General features: G+C 41.6%; 1 protein-coding gene across 1 annotated transcript in view; it reads right to left on the bottom strand.

The window, feature by feature from the left end:
- The window catches only part of C1H3orf20 (chromosome 1 C3orf20 homolog), an 80,531-nt gene that overhangs the window by 48,746 nt on the left and 12,317 nt on the right, over nt 1–19,468 (bottom strand). The window contains exons 4-7 of the mRNA XM_046664868.1: nt 17,780–17,915; nt 16,496–16,780; nt 936–1,088; nt 46–166 (exon numbers count right to left, since the gene is read on the bottom strand). Of these exons, the coding sequence (XP_046520824.1) occupies nt 46–166; nt 936–1,088; nt 16,496–16,780; nt 17,780–17,915 (695 nt within the window). The remainder of the gene's footprint in view (nt 1–45; nt 167–935; nt 1,089–16,495; nt 16,781–17,779; nt 17,916–19,468) is intronic.

Here is a 19,468-nt window from a genome sequence, read left to right as displayed (position 1 = left end):
TGGAAAGGCCACCACGGCCACCCAGCCTGTGCTGCCCGCCCATACCTTATATTGCAGGGAGAGCAAAGTCTCCGTCTTGGAGGTCCAGTTCCACTTGTGGACTACGTAGCCCTTGTAGTCGTAGGTGGCCCCACCTTCCTCATCCAAGACCAAGACGTAGGGGCAGCTAGGAGAGACACAGAGGTAAGGAGCCGCCACCAGGCCCCTGAAGGCAGCTCTCATCACCTTGGGCCATAGGCAGGCAGGGCCTTGAGACTCTGCCCCAGGCTGGAGGAACCATGAAGTCCTGCAGGCAGCCTCACTTACCCCATCTAACATGGCCTGAGGCCTCCTCACCTGTTAATGCTACCAGGAGTCTGTCAGGAACGGCAGTTCTGAGGGAGATGATAGAGGCTCAGGCCAAATCCAAGCAGGGAAGACAAGGAATGTGTGCCCTGTTGCCCGGGAGCCTGAGCATACAAGACCTCAGGCACAAAAACGGGAACTAGAACATCTATAACACGATAGTAAGTCATCCCTTCTGAGGACGGTGCCTTACGAAAGGCCAGACAAAATCAACTATTTTGCTGACAAGAATATGTGCTTCTCTTAAAAGATCCCAGAGAAGTGGTGCCCATGGCCTCTCCTTCACTCTCTCCTGGTATAAAACACTTTTCTCCACTAAAGAATTCTTTCATGAATCCAGCCAACAATCAAGATCTTAGCGCTCTGGGGGTGCAGGTGGAGTAGGACTTGGGGAGTTGCCCCTCTCATTGACTATGACATGGATCCAGGAAGCGAGGACCAGGCGGCCCAGCCTCAGCCCTGCCTCACTGCCTTCCTAGACTCCTGGACACTGCTGGCCCCTCCTTTTCCCAGGGACTGTCACCTCAGTGCCCCCTTCATTACCCCAAGAGATATTTCCATGGGGCCAATGGTCCCCCCAACCCACTCACCAGGCCTTCAAGTTGTAGTGAACACAGCCCTGGCCTTCAGCATTGAATAGAGCCAGGAAGGAGAAGCTGGGTGTGTCATTAAAGAGGTAGGTGATGGTCCTCCCTCTGCAGCATGTGGGGATCTGACACATGGCGATGTTTCCGGAGGGATAGCTGGCAGAAATGGTTAAGTAGAACTAACAGAAACTCTCCAGGTTCCCCTCTCAGGTTCCCCGTGGAAAGGAAGTTGACATGTCAAGGTATTAGCTATTGGGTGCATCATTCCCAGTCTTCAAAGACCCTCCCTGCACTTTTCATAAGTAACAGTTAAATTCCTATGGAACCTGACCACGCCCTGGGTGCTTTCCTGGATCTTCTTTCTATTCCTCACAACCACCCTGTGGCAGTAGTATTATCTCCATCTCACAGACAAGTGGGGTTTCCCTGCATCTGAGGGGTTTCCTGGGATACAGGACTTTCAGTGTCCAAACCAGGATGAGCTGGTCACTCTACAGATGAGGAATCGAAGGTGCAGAGGAACAATCTTCCTCTCAGAACACCACAAGGGAGCGGCAGAGCCAGGATCTGAGCTCTGAGGCCAGTGATATTTCTAACTCTGTCAGGCTACCTCCCCTTCTGACTAATAGGAGAGTAGGCAATGTATCCCTACTCATTCCTACTAAGGAGGCCCCAAAAGCAATGGTCTCAACTAACAGGGACATGGTGTGGGCATCTACTATCCTATGTGCCGCGGTCTCAGAAGCACCACAGACATAAGAATTTCAATGGCAGCACCGGGGTGCACACTCTTAATCCTTCCCTACTAACTGATTAAAAGAAATTAACAGATAGAAATTATGAAAGGTAACTAAATAGAAACTCTGGAGTTGAATAGTAAAATAAATGAAATGAAAAATTCACTAGATGGGTTTAGCAGCAGATTAGAGCAGTAGAAGACAGTAGAAGGAAGAATCAGTGAACTTCAAGACAGATCAATTGAAATTATCCAGTCTGAGGAGTAGAAAGAAAAAAGAATGTAGAAAAATGAACAGAGCCTAAGAGATGTGTGGGAGACGATGAAGCAGATCAAAATATGTATAACAAGAGTCTCAGAAGGAGAGAGCAGAGAGAAGGGGTCAGAAAGCATATTTGAGGAAATAATGGCTGAAAACTCCCCAAATTTTATGAAAGATATAAATCTACACATTCAAGAAGCTCAACAAACTCCAAGTAGGATAAATTCAAAGAGAGCCACACTGAGACACAAATAATGTATCAAACTGCCAAAAGACAAAGACAAAGAGAGAATCTTGAAAGCAGGAAGAGAAAAGAGATTCATTGTGTACAAGGGATCCTTACAAAGATTGATGGCCAAATTCTCATCAGAAACCAGAGGTCACCGGGAGGAAATATCTAAAGAACTGAAAGAAAAAAGCCGTTAACCAAGAATTCTATATTAAGCAAAACTATCCTTCAAAAATGGAGAAATTAAGACTTCCCACATAAACAAACCTGAGGGAGTTCATCACTAGTAGAGCTGCCTTACCAAAAATGCTAACGGGAGTCCTTTAGGCTGAAATGAAAGGACACTAGGCAGCAATTCAAAGTCATACACAGAAAAAAAGAACACCAGCAAAGGTGACTATATAAGTAAATATAAAATCCAGTATTATTGTATTTTTGGTTTATAGTTTCTCTTTTTTTCCTATAGGATTTCAAAAAACAAATGTATAAAATAATCATTGTAAATCTATGTTAGTGACACACAATGGATATATAAAGATATAATTTCTGATTGTAATGACACACAGGAGAAGGAATGGAGCTATAGAGGAGCAGAGTTCTGTATACTATTGAGGCTAAGTTGGTATTAATTCAAACTAGTTTGTTGTCAGTTGTAATAATAAAGTGTATTATTTTCTTGGGGCTGCCATAAATAAGTAAACTGGGTGACCTGAACAAGAGAAACATATTCTTTCATGGTTCTGGAGGCTACAAGTCTGAAATCAAGGTGTTGACAGGGCCATGCTCTTGGAGGCTCTAGGGAAAAATGCTTCCTTGTTTCTTCCTAGTTTCTGGTGGTTGCCAAAAATCTTTGGCATTCCTTGGTTTATAGATGCATCATTCTATCTCCGCCTCGGTCATCTCATAGCCTTCTTCCCTTTGTGTATGTCTCAGTTTTCTCTTCTTATAAGGATACTAGTCATTGAATTAGGGCCCACCTTAATCCAATATGACCACATCTTAACTTAATAATTATTTCTGCAAAGACTCTATTCCCAAATAAGGTCACATTCTGAGGTTCCAGGGGAACACATATTTTTGGGAGACACTACTCAACCCATTATACCAGGGTAACCACTAAGAAAATAACTAAAAAATTTTGAGAAAAGGGAATTCAAATGGCTTGCTACCAAAAAAAATCAATTAAATACAAAAGAATGCAGTAATGGAGAAACTGAGGAATAAAAAAGATATAAGACATATAGAATACAGATAGAAAAATGGCAGAATTCAGCCCTTCCATATCAGCAATTACTTTAAATATAAATGGATTAAACTGTCCAATCAAAGGTCAGAGACTGACAGAATGGATTTAAAAGAAACAACAAACAAAACATGATCTGACTGTATGGTGTCTACAAGAGACTCACTTTAGATCCAAAGATACAGTTAGGTTGAAAGTAAAAAGGTGGAAAAAGATCTTACACGCAAACAGTAACCAAACAAGAGCAGAGGTGGATATACTGACGTCAGACAAAGTAGACTTTAAGTAAAATTTTTTGACAAGAGACAAACAAAAACACTATGTATTGAGAAAAGGGTCAATACCCCAAGAAGATCTAACAATTATAGACATATACACACCTAACAACAGAACCCCAAAATATACAAAGCAAAAATTGACAGAATTAAAGGAAGAAATAGTTCTACAATAAGAGTTGGAGATTTCACTACCTCACATTCAATAAGGATAGAACTAGATAGAAGACCAATAAAGAAACAGAGGACTTGAACACCATAAACCAACTAGATCTAACTACAGAATGCTCCACCCAACAATAGCAGAATATACATTCTTTTCAAGTTCACATGGGTCATTCTCCAGTATGTACAATATGTCAGGCAATAAAGCAAGTCTAACAAATTTTAAAAGATTGGAACCATAGAGAATATCTTCTCTAAAAACAGAAAGAAACTAGAAACCACTGGCAGAAGGAAATTTGGAAAATTCATAAATAGGTGGAAATTAAATGACACACTCTTAAACAACCAATTGCTAAAGAAGAAATCACAAGGGGAAAGTATTTTGAGATAAATGAAAACAAAAACCCAACATATCAAAATCTATGGGATAAAGTGAAAGCAGTACTCAGAGAGAAATTTATAGCTATAAATACTCATATTAAAAGAGAAGAAAGATCTGAAATCAATAACCCAAACTTCTACCTTAGTGAATTATAAAAATAAGAGCAAATTAAAGGTAAAGCTAGCAGAAAGAAGGAAATAATGAAGACTAGAGCAGAAAAAATAAAATAGAGAATGGAAAAATAATAGAGATAACCAGCAAAACCAAAAGTTGGTACTTTGAAAAGATCAACAAAATTGACAAACCTTTAGCTAGACTGACTGAGAAAAAAGGAAGACTTAAATTCCTAAAATCAGAAATGAAAGTGGAGACATTACTACTGACCTTACAAAAATGAAAAAAGATCATAAGAGAACTATATGAACAATTGTACGTCTACAAGTTAGATAACCTAGTTGAAAAGAACAAATTCTTAGAAACATGAAAGCATAACTACAGGATACAAGATCAACACAAAAAAACTAGTTGACCCTGACACACATGGGACGTCTTTCCATTCATTTCAGTCTTCTTCCGTTTATTTCAATAATATTTTTTAGTTTTCAGTGTACAAGTCTTGCACTTCCTTGGTTAAGTTTATTCCGAAGTATGTTATCTCTTTTGATGCTATTGTAAGAGGCATCATTTCCTTTTCTTCATTGCTTTTTTATTGTTGTTGCTCATAAAGCATTTCAGATAATTTGTTGCTGCTATTCATGGATTGGAAGACCTAATATTGTCAATGGCAATACTCTCCAAAACGATCTACAGCTTCAATGTAATCCCTATCAAAATCCCACTCATCTTTTTTGCAGAAATGGAAAGTCCCATCCTAAAATGCATGTGGAATTGCAAGGGACCCCAAATAACCAAAATAATCTTGAAAAAAAGAACAAAGTTGAAGGACTCACACTTTCTGATTTCAACACTTATTATAAAGCTACGATAATTGAAACAGTGTGGTACTAACATAATAATAGACACATAGATCAATGGAATCATAGAATCCAAAATTAAACCTATGCACCTATGGTCAATTGATTTTCAACAAGGGTGCAAAAACTGTTCAATGGGGGAAAGAATAGTCTCTTAAAACAAACAGTGCTGGGACTACTGGGTGTCACATACAAAAGAATGAAGTTAGACCCTTATCTCACATCATATGCAAAAATCAACTCAAAATGGATCAAAGACCTAAATGTAAGAGCTATAACTATAAACCTCTTAGAATAAACATAGGGGTAAGCAATGGTTTCTTAGCTATGAAACCCAAAGCACAAGGAACAAAAGAACAAATAGAAAAATTGGATTTCATCAAAATGAAAAACTTTTTTACACCAAAGGATGCTACCAAGAGAGTGAAAGAACACACCACAGTATAGGAAAACGTGTTTGAAAATCATGTATGTGATAAGGGTTCCTCCATAAGTTAAACATAGAATTACCACACGACCCAGTAATTCTACTCCTAGGTATATACCCAAAAGAATTAACAGGTGTGCAAACAAAAACTTTTACAAGAATGTTCATAGCAGCATTAGTCACAATAGCCAAATACTGGGGAAAACCTAATGCCCATAAATAAAGGAATGGATTTTTTTTTTTAAAGTGGCATACATATCCACACAATAGAATATTATTCAGCCACAAAAAGGAATGAAGTAGTGACACATGCTACAACATGTAGGAACCTTGAAAACTAATTATGCTAAGTGAAAGAAGCCAGACAAAAAAGGTCACATATTGTGGGATCCCACTTACATGAGATGTCCAGAATAGGCAAATCCACAGAGACAGAAAGCAGACTGGTGCTTGCAAGGCCTGAGGGTGGAAGGAAATGGGAAATGACTGCATAATAAATATAGGGTTTTCTTTTGGGGTAATGAAAAACTTTCAGAACTTGATAGATGTGGTTGTTGCACAACATTGTAAATGCATGAAATGTCACTGAATTGTACAAATTAAAAGGATTGACTTTATGTTATATGAATTTCACTCAAATTTTAAAAAAATGAATGAACTATTGATGCAGACTACAATGTGGATGAACCTGGAAAACATTATGCTGGGTGAAAGAAGACAGACACAAAAGGCAGCATATTATATGAGATACCTGGAATAGATGGAGGCAAAAAGCAGAGCAGCAGCTGCCAGAAACCGCAGGGGAGGGAGAAATGAGGAGTGACTGCTTAACAGGTGTGGGGTTTCCTTTTGAGGAGGTGCAAAAGTCCTGGAACTAGATCATGGTGATAGTTGTCCAACACTGAATATATGTGAGGGAAGTTTGATGGGAGAACCTGTGATTGAGGGAGGACATCCAGGGGACACTGACAACCCAGATGAAATGAATTCTGGGATGGTTGTGGGGTCTGATGCTGACAAGTGCAAACCAATCAGGGCTTGGAGCTTTTTGGCATCCCAAGGACAGATATATCCTTTCTACCTGAGAGATTAGCCCAGCAGTCTCCATGAAAACAGAATCAACTGCTGAGCCCAGGGTTCTGTGGAAGCCATGAGGTGAGGGAAGTGTCTTCCAAACATTTTCTCTGCTCAAGAAGCATCCAATAGCTGCACATGTGCTTTGGCCATTTGAACACAGTAACACAGAATTTCTCCTTCAAGATCACTGGCTCCAACTTCTTCATCTTATAATGGAAGGAAGTCAGGCCCAGAGAGATGAAGCGAGTTGTATGGGGTCAGCAAGAAGAACTGGGGCTAGAACACCTAGGCCTCTTGGGACTCCCAAAGAGGAAATGCAGTAATTGCCAGGATGTGATCACTGTTGGGGTATGAATCAAGCATGCCAGTAGCATGGCCTGCAGGTTTGGGGTGGTCGCACCCAGGCAGACCTCAGGATTCTGAGGCAGGTGAGAGAACAAAGATCATACACTAGTGCACCCTCTCTCTGGTCCTGCCATAGTAACATAATTTAGACACAGCTTGAAGGAGCTCGGGGAGATGATCCTATTCAACACAGGGAAGAGTCAGAAAAGGGGGAGGGGGAGCCCCACGACCCACAGTGAGCAGCAGCTGCCCTGGAAGGAGCATGCTGTGCTCAATGTCACAGGGAGCACTGGAAGCAGGGCTCTGCAGAGTGGGATGAATGGATTCATTTACAGTCAGAGAAACAATAGGACTCCTTTGACAGGGCACTTAAATTCTGAATTCCCAGTTCAGTGGAGAGGAAGTCAAATGAAGTAAGGGGGGCTGCTGTTGGGCAGGGCTGCCTGGGCAGCCTGTTTGAGAGCTCAGTGAGCTGCCCTCTCCTTCAAAGGTAGGGGACACTGAGTACTCAGTGGCTTCATTATTAAATGAGGTTCCCTCCCATCCCCCCATCCCGTTCTCTGCTGGAGGAAACAATCCTAAAAGGCATAAAAATGGTGCCAGAGAAGGGGCCCTAAATGGAGGTGAGGCAGCCCTGAACCCAAATTCTGCCACCAAATTCCTTTTGTGACACTGAGTGAGTCACACCACCCATTCTTACAATGAAGAGACAGGAAAGAACAGCTTAGGGTCCTTCCCTCTTTGACGGCTCGTCCAACTCAGACTGCAGAACCTGGAATAATGCTTCACTCTCTCTGGCCTCAGAGCCTTGCTGCCAAATGGGTTGGGCATGTGGGGTCTGTTCCAGCTCTAGGGCATGTTGGGGAGGGGCTGACAGGACTCCTGCAAGGAACACAGGGGTCCAAGGTGACTACTCGATCCTTTGCTTCTCACCCTCACATTTTCCAAAGGGAGCCTTCTCTGACCTGGATAAAATCTTCATACCCTGGAGGACCAGGCACCAAGATTTTTGGTCAATTGGAAAGCCAAAGGAGAGTGATGTCACCATCATGGTGGAGTGAGTTGTTCCCTCAGTCTCTCCCTTCTAATTTACAACTAAACAGACATTCATTAACCAACAGAGGATTCCCTACAAAGCACAATAGGACGTCTGAGAGGTACACGCAGTCATACATCTGAAGGTGGGGGTGCTGGATCCCAGGGAAGCAGTGTAAGGAGCTGTGCGGATCCCTGCCCCTCCCCAGTGCCAGTGATCTAGGTTGTGAGTCCTCACACAGCAGCCAGCACATGACTGAAAGAGGATGTGGTGAGGGGCAGGCAGGCATGTGCGTGAATGCTTTCACTTTTGGAGTTGAAGCCTGGCCCACAAGAGCACCCATGATGCACTGGCAGCCCTGCCCGTGGGAATGCTCCACACCAAGTGGAGGGGCTCAGCTCCTGCAAAGAAGCCCCCACCAACCACAGCAGCTCAGGTGAACTGCCCACAAGGCAGGGCAGCAGTCCCACACCAGAGCACCTGCATGTACACATGTGACCCACTAAGTGGCCATCGCCAGTGGGCAAATGCAGAGGAGCCCAACTGGCACAGCTTTCAGCAGGCACGGTGGATTCAGAAAACTAAGCTCCTGCCCCCAACCCAGAGGTGGGAGGTGGAATCTGTGACCTGATACTACTACAAATGCATCAGCAAAGGATTAGTCCGTCAAACATGATGAAAAACTACAGTAAGACTTCAGAGCAGAGGGAAAATGACAAGTCTCCAGAAACCAATCCTGAAGTCACAGAAATTTAAAATCTAAACAACCAAGAATTCAAAATAGTTGTCATGAAGAAACTCAATGAGTTACCGAAAAACTCAGAAAGACAGTTCAATGACCTCAGGAATAAAATTAATGAGCAGAAGGAATACTTCACCAAAGAGACCAAAACTCGAAAGAAAAAAAAAAACCAAACAGAAATTCTGGAGATGAAGAACACAATGACTAAGATAAAAAACTATCTAGAAACCTTAAAAAACAGAGCTGACATTATGGAGGACAGAATTAGTGATTTAGAGGACAGAAATATAGAAAGGCTTCAGGTAGAGGAGGAAAGAGAACTAAAACTTAAGAAAAATGAAGAAATTCTTTGAGAAATATCCAACTCAATTAGGAAATCCAACATAGGATTATAGATATTCCAGAGGGAGAAGCGAGGGAGAAAGGAGCAGAGAGCTCATTCAAGGAAACAATAGCTGAGAACTTCCCAAACCTGAGGAAAGAATTGGATTTACAAGCACATGAAGCCAACAGAATTCCTAATCACATCAACGTAAAAAGACCTTCTCCAAGGCATATAGTAGTAAAACTGCCAAAAGTCAATGACAAAGAAAAAGTATTAAGGGCAGGGAGGCAGAAGAGAACAATCTACAAAGGAACCTCAAGCAGGCTTTCAGCAGATTTCTCAGCAGAAACCTTACAGCCTAGGAGAATGGAACAATATATTCAAAATACTGAAGGACAAAAACTTTCAGCCAAGAATACTCTATCCAGTGAAATTATCCTTCACATATGATGGAGAAATAAAAGTTTTCCCAGATAAACAAAAGCTGAGGGAATTCATTTCCACTAGGTCTCCCTTACAAGAAATGATCAAGGATGCCCTCATACCTGAAACAAAAAGGCAAAGGTTTACAAAGCCTTGAGCAAGGAGATAAATAGACAAAATCAGAAAATTGCAGCTCTCTATCAGAATAGGTTAGCAAACACTTAATTATAATATAAAAGGTAAAAGGAAGGAAAGCATAATTAATAACTATAAACACTTCAACATAGTCAAAAACTCACAACACAAAACAATTTGTGACAACAATAACTCAGAATGGAAAGAGGAAATGGATGGAACCTGCTTAGGCTAATGGAGATAGGCTATCAGAAAATGAACTATCTCATCTATGAGATCTTTTATACAAACCTCATGGTAATCACTAAACAAAAAATCAGAGACACAAATCATAAATAAAGAGAAAACCATCTCAGAGAACCACTAAACTGAAATGGCAGTCAGAAATATGATGGAAGAGAAAGAATGGAAATACAGAACAACCGGAAAGCAAGAGATAAAATGGCAGTACTAAGCCCTCATATATCAATAATCACTCTGAATGCAAATGTATTGAATTCTCCAATCAAGAGACACAGAGTGGCCGGATGGATTAAAAACAAGATCCAACAATATGCTACCTCCAGGAAACACATCTCAGCTCTAAAGACAAACAGGCTCAGAGTGAAGGCGTGGGAGATGATACTGCAAGCAAATGGTAAGCAAAAGAAACTAGATGTTGCCATACTTATACCAGACAAAGGAGACTTCAAGATAAAGAAGGCAATGAGAGACAGTATATAATGATAAAAGTACCAAAGTTCATAAAGCAACTATTAACAGATCTAAAAGGAGAAATTAACAGCAACACAATAATAGTAGGAGACCTCAACTCCTCACTTAGAATGATGGATAGATCATCCAGACAGAAAGTCAAGGCGGCAATACTGGATTTAAATGAAAACTTAGACCAGAGAGACTTAATAGACACATATAGAACATTCCATCCAAAAACAGCAGAATACACATTCTTCTCAAGTGCACATGGAACATTCTCAAAGACAGACCACATGTTGGGAAACAAGGCAAGCCTCAATAAATTCAAGAATATTGGAATCATGTCGAGCATCTTTTCCAACCACAACACTATGAAACTAGAAATCACCTACTAGAACAAAGCTGGAAAAGTCACAAATATGTGAAGACTAAACAACATGCTACCGAACAACCATCAGATCAATGAAGAAATTAAAGGAGAAATCAAAAATTACCTGGCGAGAAATGAAACTGAAAATACAACATACCAACTCTTATGGGATGCAGCAAAGGCAGCTCTAAGAGGGAAATTCATAGAAATACAGGCCCACCTCAACAAACAAGAAAAATCTCAAGTAATTTTAAACTACACCTAACAGAACTAGAAAAAGAACAAAGCCCAAAGTCAGCAGAAGGAGTGAAATAATAAAAATTAGAGCAGAAATAAATGAAATAGAGACCCCCCCCCAAAAAAATAGTAGAAAGGATCAATGAAACTAAGGGCTGGTTCTTGGAGAAGATAACAAAGTTGACAAAACCTTAGCCAGACTCACTAAGAAAAAAAGAGAGAAGGCTCAAATTAATAAAATTAGAAATGAAAGAGGGGAAATTACAATGGATACTACAGAAATACAAAGGATAAGAGAATACTATGAAAAACTACATGCCAAGAAATTGGATAACCTAGAAGAAATGGATAAATTTTTAGACTCATAGACCTCCCAAAACTGAATCAAGAAGAAATAGAGAATCTGAATAGAGCAATCACAAGTAAAGAGATTGAAACAGTAATCAAAAACCTCCCAGGGGCTGGCCCCATGGCGTAGTGGTTAAGTTCTGTATGCTCTGCTTCAGCAGCCTGGGTTCACCAGTCTGGACCCTGGGTGTAGACCTACACCGCTAATCAGCCATGCTGTAGTGGCAACCCACACAAAAAATAGAGCAAGACTGGCACAAATGTTAGCTCAGGGCTAATCTTCCTCAAGCAAAAAAAAAAAGAGGAAGATTGGCAAGAGATGTTAGGTAAGGGTGAATCTACGTCAGAAAAAATCTGCTAAAACAGAAGTCCAGGACCAGATGACTTCTCTGAAGAATTCTACCGAGCAATCAAAGATTTAATACCTATCCTTCTCAAATTATTCCAAAAAGTTGAAGAAGATGGAACACTTCCTAACTCATTCCACGAGGTGAACATCACCCTGATACCGAAAACAGACAAGGACAACACAAAAAAAGAAAATTACAGGCCAACATCGCTGATGAACATAGATGCAAAAATCCTCAACAAAATATTGGCAAATCGAATACAGCAATACATCAAAAGGATCATACACCATGATCAAGTAGGATTTATTCCAGGGGTGCAGGGATGGTTCAACATCTGCAAATCAATTAATCTGCTAAACCACATTAACAAAATAGAGAATAATCATCACGTGATCATCTCAATAGACGCAGAGAAAGCATTTGACAACATCCAACATCCATTTATGATAAAAACTCTGAATAAAATGGGTATAGAAGGAAAGTACCTCCACAAAATAAAGGTCAGATATGACAAACCCACAGCTAATATCATTCTGAGTGGAGAAAAACTGAAAGCTATCCCTCTAAGAACAGGAACCAGACAAGGATGCCCACTGTCACCACTCTCATTTAACATAGTGTTGGGAGGCCTAGCCAGAGCAGTCAGGCAAGAAGAAGAAATAAAAGGGTTTCAAATTGGAAAGTAAGAAGTGAAATTGTCACTATTTGCAGATGACATGATTTTATGTCCTAAAGAATGCACCAAAAAACTTTTAGAAATAATCAACACAGCAAATTTGCAGGATACAAAACCAACATACAAAAATCAGTTGCATTTCTATACACTAACAACGAAGTAGCAGAAAGAGAAATTAAGAATACAATCTCATTTACACTCGCAACAAAAAGAATAAAACACCTAGGAATAAACTTAACCAAAGTGGTGAAAGATCTGTACACTGAAAACTAGAAAACATTGTTGAAAGAAATTCAAAACACAAGGAAATGGGAAGATGTTCTATGCTTTTGGATTGGAAGAATTAACATAGTTAAAATGTTCATACTTCCTAAAGCAATCTACAGATTCAGTGCAATCCCTATCAAAGTTCCAACAACATTTTTCACAGAAATAGAATAAAGAATCCTAAAATTTATATGGAACAAGACCCCAAATAGCCAAAGGAACCCGGAGAAAAAAGAACAAAGCCGGAGGCATCACAATCCCTGATTTCAAAATACGCTACAAAGCTATAGTAACCAAAACAGCATGGTACTGGCACAAAAACAGACACACAGATCAATGGAACAGAATCGAGAGCCCAGAAATAAACCCACACATCTATGGACAGCTAATTTTCGACAAGAGAGCCAAGAACATACAATGGAGAAAGGAGTCTCTTCAATAAATGGTGCTGGGAAAACTGGACAGCCACAAGCAAAGGAATGAAAGTAGACCACTGTCTTACACCATACACAAAAATTAACTCAAAATGGATTAAAGACTTGAATATAAGTCCTAAAACCATGAAACTTCTAGAAGAAAATACAGGCAGTATACTCTTTGACACTGGTCTTAGCAGCATATTTTCAAGTACCATGTCTGACTGGGCAAGAGAAATAATAGAAAAAATAAACAAATGGGATTACATCAAACTAAAAAGCTTCTGCACAGCAAAGGAAACCATCGACAAAAGGAAAAGACAACCTAACAATTAGGAGAAGATATTTGCAAACCACATATCTGACAAGGGATTAATATCCAAAATATATGAAGAACTCATACATTTGAACAACAAAAAAACTAATAATCAAATTTAAAAATGGGCAAAACATCTGAACAGACATTTCTCCAAAGAAGATATACAGATGGTCAATGGGCACATGGAAAGATGCTCACCATCATTAACTGTCAGGGAAATGCAAATCAAAACTACAATGAGATATCACCTCACACCCATCAGAATGGCTATAATTAACAAGTCAGGAAACAACAAGTGTTGGAGAGGATGTGGAGAGGAGGGAACCCTCGTACACTGCTGGTGGGAGTGCAAACTGGGGCAGTCACTCTGGAAAACAGTAATGAGATTCCTCAAAAAATTAAGAATACAACTATCATACCATCCAGCTATTCCACTGCTGGGTATTTATCCAAAAAACATGAAAACATGAACACATGAAGATACATGTACCCCATATTCATTGCAGCATTATTCACTATAACCAAGACTTGGGAGCAACCTAAGTGCCCACCAAGGAACGAATGGATAAAGAAGATGTGGTATATACACACAATGGAATTCTACTCAGCCATAAGAAACGACGAAATCTGGCCATTTGTGACAGCACGGATAGACATTGAAGGTATTATGCTAAGCAGAATAAGTCAGAGGGAAAAAGCCAAATACTGTATGATCTCACTAATAAGTCGAAGATAAAAACAACAATCACAGAGAGACAGAGACTAGATTGGTGGTTACCAGAGGGGAAGCGAGTAGGCAGGAGGGCAAAAGGGGTGACTAGGCACATGTGTGTGATTATGGATTGCAATTAGTCTTTGGGTGGCCAACATGACATAATCTACACAGGAATCAAAATATAATGATATACACCTGAAATTTATAAATGTTATAAACCAATGTTAACACAATTTTTAAAAATTTTAAAAAACAAAAACAAACAAAAGAATACAATACCATTTACAATTGCAACAAAAAGAATAAAATATCTAGGAATAAACTTAACCAAGGAGGTGAAAGACCTATACACTGACAACTATAAGACATTGTTGAAAGAAATCAAAGATGATGTAAAGATATGGAGACATATTCCATGCTCACGGATTGGAAGAATAAACCTAATTAAAATGCAATCCACAGATTCAATGCAATCCTGATCAGAATCCCAATGACATTCTTCACAGAAATAGAACAAAGAATCTTAAAACGTATGGAAGGAGAAAAGATGCAGAACAGCCAAAGCAATCCTGAGAAAAAAGAACAAAGCTGGAGGCATCACAATCCCTGACTTCAAAATGTACTACAAAGCTACAGTAATCAAAACAGCATGGTACTGGCACAAAACAGACACACTGATCAATGGAACAGAACAGAAAGCCCAGAAATAAAACCACACATCTATGGACAGGTAATCATCAACAAAGGAGCCAAGAACATACAATGGAGAAAGGAAAGCCTCTTCAGTAAATGGTGTTGGGAAAATTGGATAGCCACATGCAAAAGAATGAAAGTAGACCATTATCTTACACCAGACACAAAAATTAACTCAAAATGGATTAAAGACTTGAAGGTAAGACGTGAAACCATAAAATTCCTAGAAGAAAATATAGGCAGTACACTCTTTGACACTGGTCTTAGCAGCATCTTTTCGAAAACCATGTCTGCTCAGGCAAGGGAAAGAAAAAACAAACAAAGGGGACTATATCAGACTGAAAAAACTTTTGAAAGGCAAAGGAAACCAGGAATAAAATGAAAAGACAACCCACCAACTGGGAGAAAATATTGGCAAATCATGTATCTGATAAGGGGTTAATTTCCAAAATATATAAAGATCTCATACAACTCAAAAACAAACAAAACAAGCAACCCAATCAAAAAATGGGCAGAGGATCTGAACAGACATTTTTGCTAAGAAGCTATACAGATGGCCAACAGGCACATGAAAAGATGTTCAACATCACTTATTACTAGGGAAATGCAAATCAAAACCACAATGAGGGGCTGGCCCGGGGGCACAGCAGTTAAGTTTGCAAATTCCTCTTCTTGGCGGCCCCAGGTTCACCGGTTCGGATCCCGGGTGTGGACATGGCACCGCTTGGCAAAGCCATGCTGTGGTAGGCGTCCCAAATATAAAGTAGAGGAAGACGGGCACGGATATTAGCTCAGGGCCAGTCTTCCTCAGCAAAAAGAGGAGGATTGGCAGCAGATGTTAGCTCAGGGCTAATCTTCCTTAAAAAAAAAAAAAACTACATGAGATATCACCTTACACCTGTTAGAATGGCTATAATTAACAGGACAAAAAATAACAAATGTTGGAGAGGGTGTGGAGAAAAGGGGATCCTCTTACACTGCTGTTGGGAATGCAAACTGGTGCAGCCACTGTGGAAAAGAGTATGGAGATTTATCAAAAAATTAAAAACAGAAATACCATATCACCCAGCTATCCCACCACTGGGTATTTATCAAAGAACTTGAAATCAACAATTCAAAGAGACTTAGTCACCCCTATGTTCACTGCAGCATTATTCACAATAGCCAAGACGTGGAAGCAACCCAAGTGCCTATCGACTGATGAATAGATAGAGAAGATGTGGTGTATATACATACAATGGAATATTATTCAGCCATAAAAAAGGCAAAATTGTCCTATTTGCAACAACATGGATGAACCTTGAGGGTATTACATTAAGTGAAATAACAGAGAAAGACAAACAGTGCATGATTTCATTCATCTGTGGAAGATAAACAAACACATGGAGAAAAAGAACAGATTAGTGGTCACCAGAGGGGAAGGGAGTTGGGGGTGGCGAAGGGGTAAAGGGGCACATTTATATGGTGACAGATAAAAACTAGACTATTGGCAGTGAGCACAATGCAGTCTATACAGAAACTGATAAATAAATAATGTACACCTGAAATTACACAGTGTTATAAACCATTATGACCTCAGTCAAATAACTGGGGGAAAAAACAAAATAAAAGCCAAAGTAAATACTGAGGCTTTTTCAAACCTGGGAGTTCTCAGGGGCGGAGTTGCTGGGGAGAAAGGGTGGCACCAAATAAAAGGATACTAAACGAAGGAGGACCCATCATAGAAAGTGTAATGCAACTTGCTGACCTTCTTGGCTGACTTGATGTCCTGTGACTGCCGGTTGAAGTGAGGATGGTGGGAGGCAGGGTGGTGGGGGGCGGGAGTGGAAGTGTGAGCACCAAGAGGGTGAGCGGGGTGGGAGCTCAGGGGCTGAACGTCTCCTTTCAGGCCCGTCAATGAATGAGAGGGTATATTTGCCCTGTAGTTGCGTAAGATCACGGGGTAGGAGAGATTCCTCTCTTTCCATGCGGCCCTCTCGGCTTCTCTGCAGGGAAGGAGACCAACAAACCTTCTAGCCACTTGGCTCTCACTCACCAGGGCGGCTCCCTCCAGCCCCGCCCCAGCTCCCAAGGCTCCCATCCATTTCCCCATCCCCAAAGTACCCCTGTCCCCACCCCGTTCCCATTCATCCTTAAAGGTAGTATTTCAGGGGACCCCTCTGAGCCCAGTCCTCGCTGGATTTCCACCTTCAGTGCTGGGGTGAGGACCTATAGAGCGGGAGTGTGTGCAGAAACGGGGCCTTGGGGGGCTGGAGGCTTCGCTCCCTCCCCAGTTCTGAGGTTACAGGAAAGAGAGCTCCCATCCAGAGTGTTACAGTAAGGGGCACACGGAGTGGCTGCCCTCTACCCGCGTTCTGTAGCTGCAAAAGTACTCAATGGTCCAGGAAGCCCACGACATACACGGCTTAGATGTGACTAGGTTTTAAATCCTTTACAGCCCGTGGTCTGGGCCTTCGGAGAAATGCAGACTAACTTGCTAGGATTTGGGGACCTGCCAAATCATAAATGTCATTTATCACCCACGTCACTGTTTTTAGTTTGTTTTCAGAGGTGCTTCTCTTTTCCGTAGGAGAATATCTGACAAACTATGTTAAGAAATAAACATTCAGGGCACAAAGGCTGCAAACGGTAAGAAGCTCTGCAAAGGGGCATCACTGGTGAGGAGGCGAAGAGCGAAGACCACCAAGCTGTGGGACCTCACGCCATGCCTTACCCTCCTGCTCGGGCTGCCTTAGTTTCCTGATCAGCAAAATGGGCACACGTCCCCTCTTCCCCATAAGGTTGTAGTAAGGACTGAAAAGGACTGTGAGTGGGAAAGGACTGGAGACATGCATGCGTGCGAGGGACGGCCACCCCTGTCCCTGTCATTGGGGGCCCTGGGTAGCCGAGACTTCCCCTCAGACACTTCCATGATTTCAGGCACACACGGGCGACTGCTGCCCACGCCATCCTCTCCCATCCACCCCCACCACTGAGGTGCTCACATACGGCGACACAACTCCTGCAGCTTCCCCCGGGCCTCGGGGCAGGGGTCGCTGAGCTGGGTGCTGTCAGAGGCAGAGGTCCCGGGGCCTCGGTGGCGGGGCGGTGTGGTGGGCTCTTCCACATTTTTCAATTTCCCTGTAATTGGAGATGAAGACGTTATGGAGGGCTTTTAGAAAATGGTCTCCCCAGATGCTGTGTCCACCCGAGGGTGAGCGGTGGGGAGAGCAGGACAGCGGCACCGCCTGAGAATCAAACTAATTGGGGAATCGTTTATGCTTCCCGGGCAGGTCACTCATGAAACAGAGACATCGCTCTGTGAGTCCACTGAGCCTGCGTCAGGAACAGACCGTGCAGAGTGGCGAATCCAGCTGTGTTTGCCGGACTAGTTCTAGTGGGCAGAGCACAGACGTGGCTGCCACGGACGCTGAAGTGATTCCCTTCTGATACCTCTGATCAAAGACAAAACGTCCCAGGGGGTCAGCACTGCCCTGGCGTTGGCTGATCTCAGGCCTTCTGCAGAGGGCAGTGTGTCGATTGAGACTTGCACTGCAATTTTTTTAAATAACTGTGGTAAAATACACATAAAAATTTACCATCCTAATCATTTATTTATTTATTTGGTGAGGAAGATTGGCCCTGAGCTAACATCTGTTGCCAATCTTCCTTTTTTTTTTTCCTCTCCAAAGTTCCCTAGGACATAGTTGTATGTCCTAGTTGTAGTATATCCTTCTAATTCTTCTATGTGGGACGCCACCTCAGCACGGCCTGATGAGCGATGCCAGGTCAGCGCCCAGGATCCAAACTGGGGAACCCCGGGCCACCAAAGCAGAGTGCACGAACTTAACCACTCAGCCACAGGCTGGTCCCAACCATCTTAATCATTTTTAAGTGTACACTTCAGCCATATGAAATACATTCACATTGTTGTATAGCCATCACCACCATCCATCTCTACAGCTCTTTTCTTCTTGTAAAATTAAAACTCTCTACTCATTAAACAATAACTCTCCATTCTCCACTCCCCCCGGGCCCTGGTGGCAACCACTGTTCTACCTTTTGGCTTTATAGTTTTGACTACTCTAAGTAGAACCATACAGCATTTGCCTTTTTGTCACCGGCTTATTTCATGCAGCATAATGTCCTCAAGCTTCATCCATGTTGTAGTATGTATCAGAATTTCCTTCCTTTTTAAGTCTTAGTAATATTCTATTGCATGTATAGACCACATTTTCTTGATGCACTCATCCACTGATGGATGCTTGGGTTGCTTCCACATTTGAGCTATTGTGAATAATGCTGCTATGAAGATGGATGTGCAAATATCTCTTCAAGATTATGCTTTCAATTTTTTTTTTTTTTTTGGCGAGGAAGGTTGGCCCTGAGCTAACATCTGTCGCCAATTTTCCTCTTTTTGCTTGAGGAAGACTGTCACTAAGCTAACATTTGTGACAATCTTCTTCTATTTTGTATGCAGGATGCCGCCACAGCATGGCCTGACAAGCAGCGTGTATGTCTGTGCCCAGGATCCAAACCCACGAACCTTGGGCAGCTGAAGTAGAGCGCTTGAATGTAACCACTATGCCACTGGACCAGCCCCTCAATTCTTTTGAGTATATACCCAGAGGTGGAATTTCTGGATCTTATGGTAATTCCATTTTTAATCTTTTGAGGAACTGCCGTAGAGTTTT

Source organism: Equus quagga, chromosome 1, assembly GCF_021613505.1.
Source record: "Equus quagga isolate Etosha38 chromosome 1, UCLA_HA_Equagga_1.0, whole genome shotgun sequence".
Taxonomy (NCBI): Eukaryota; Metazoa; Chordata; class Mammalia; order Perissodactyla; family Equidae; genus Equus; species Equus quagga.
Note: the sequence above shows the minus strand (reverse complement) of the source record. Positions and strands in the feature narration are given on the sequence as shown.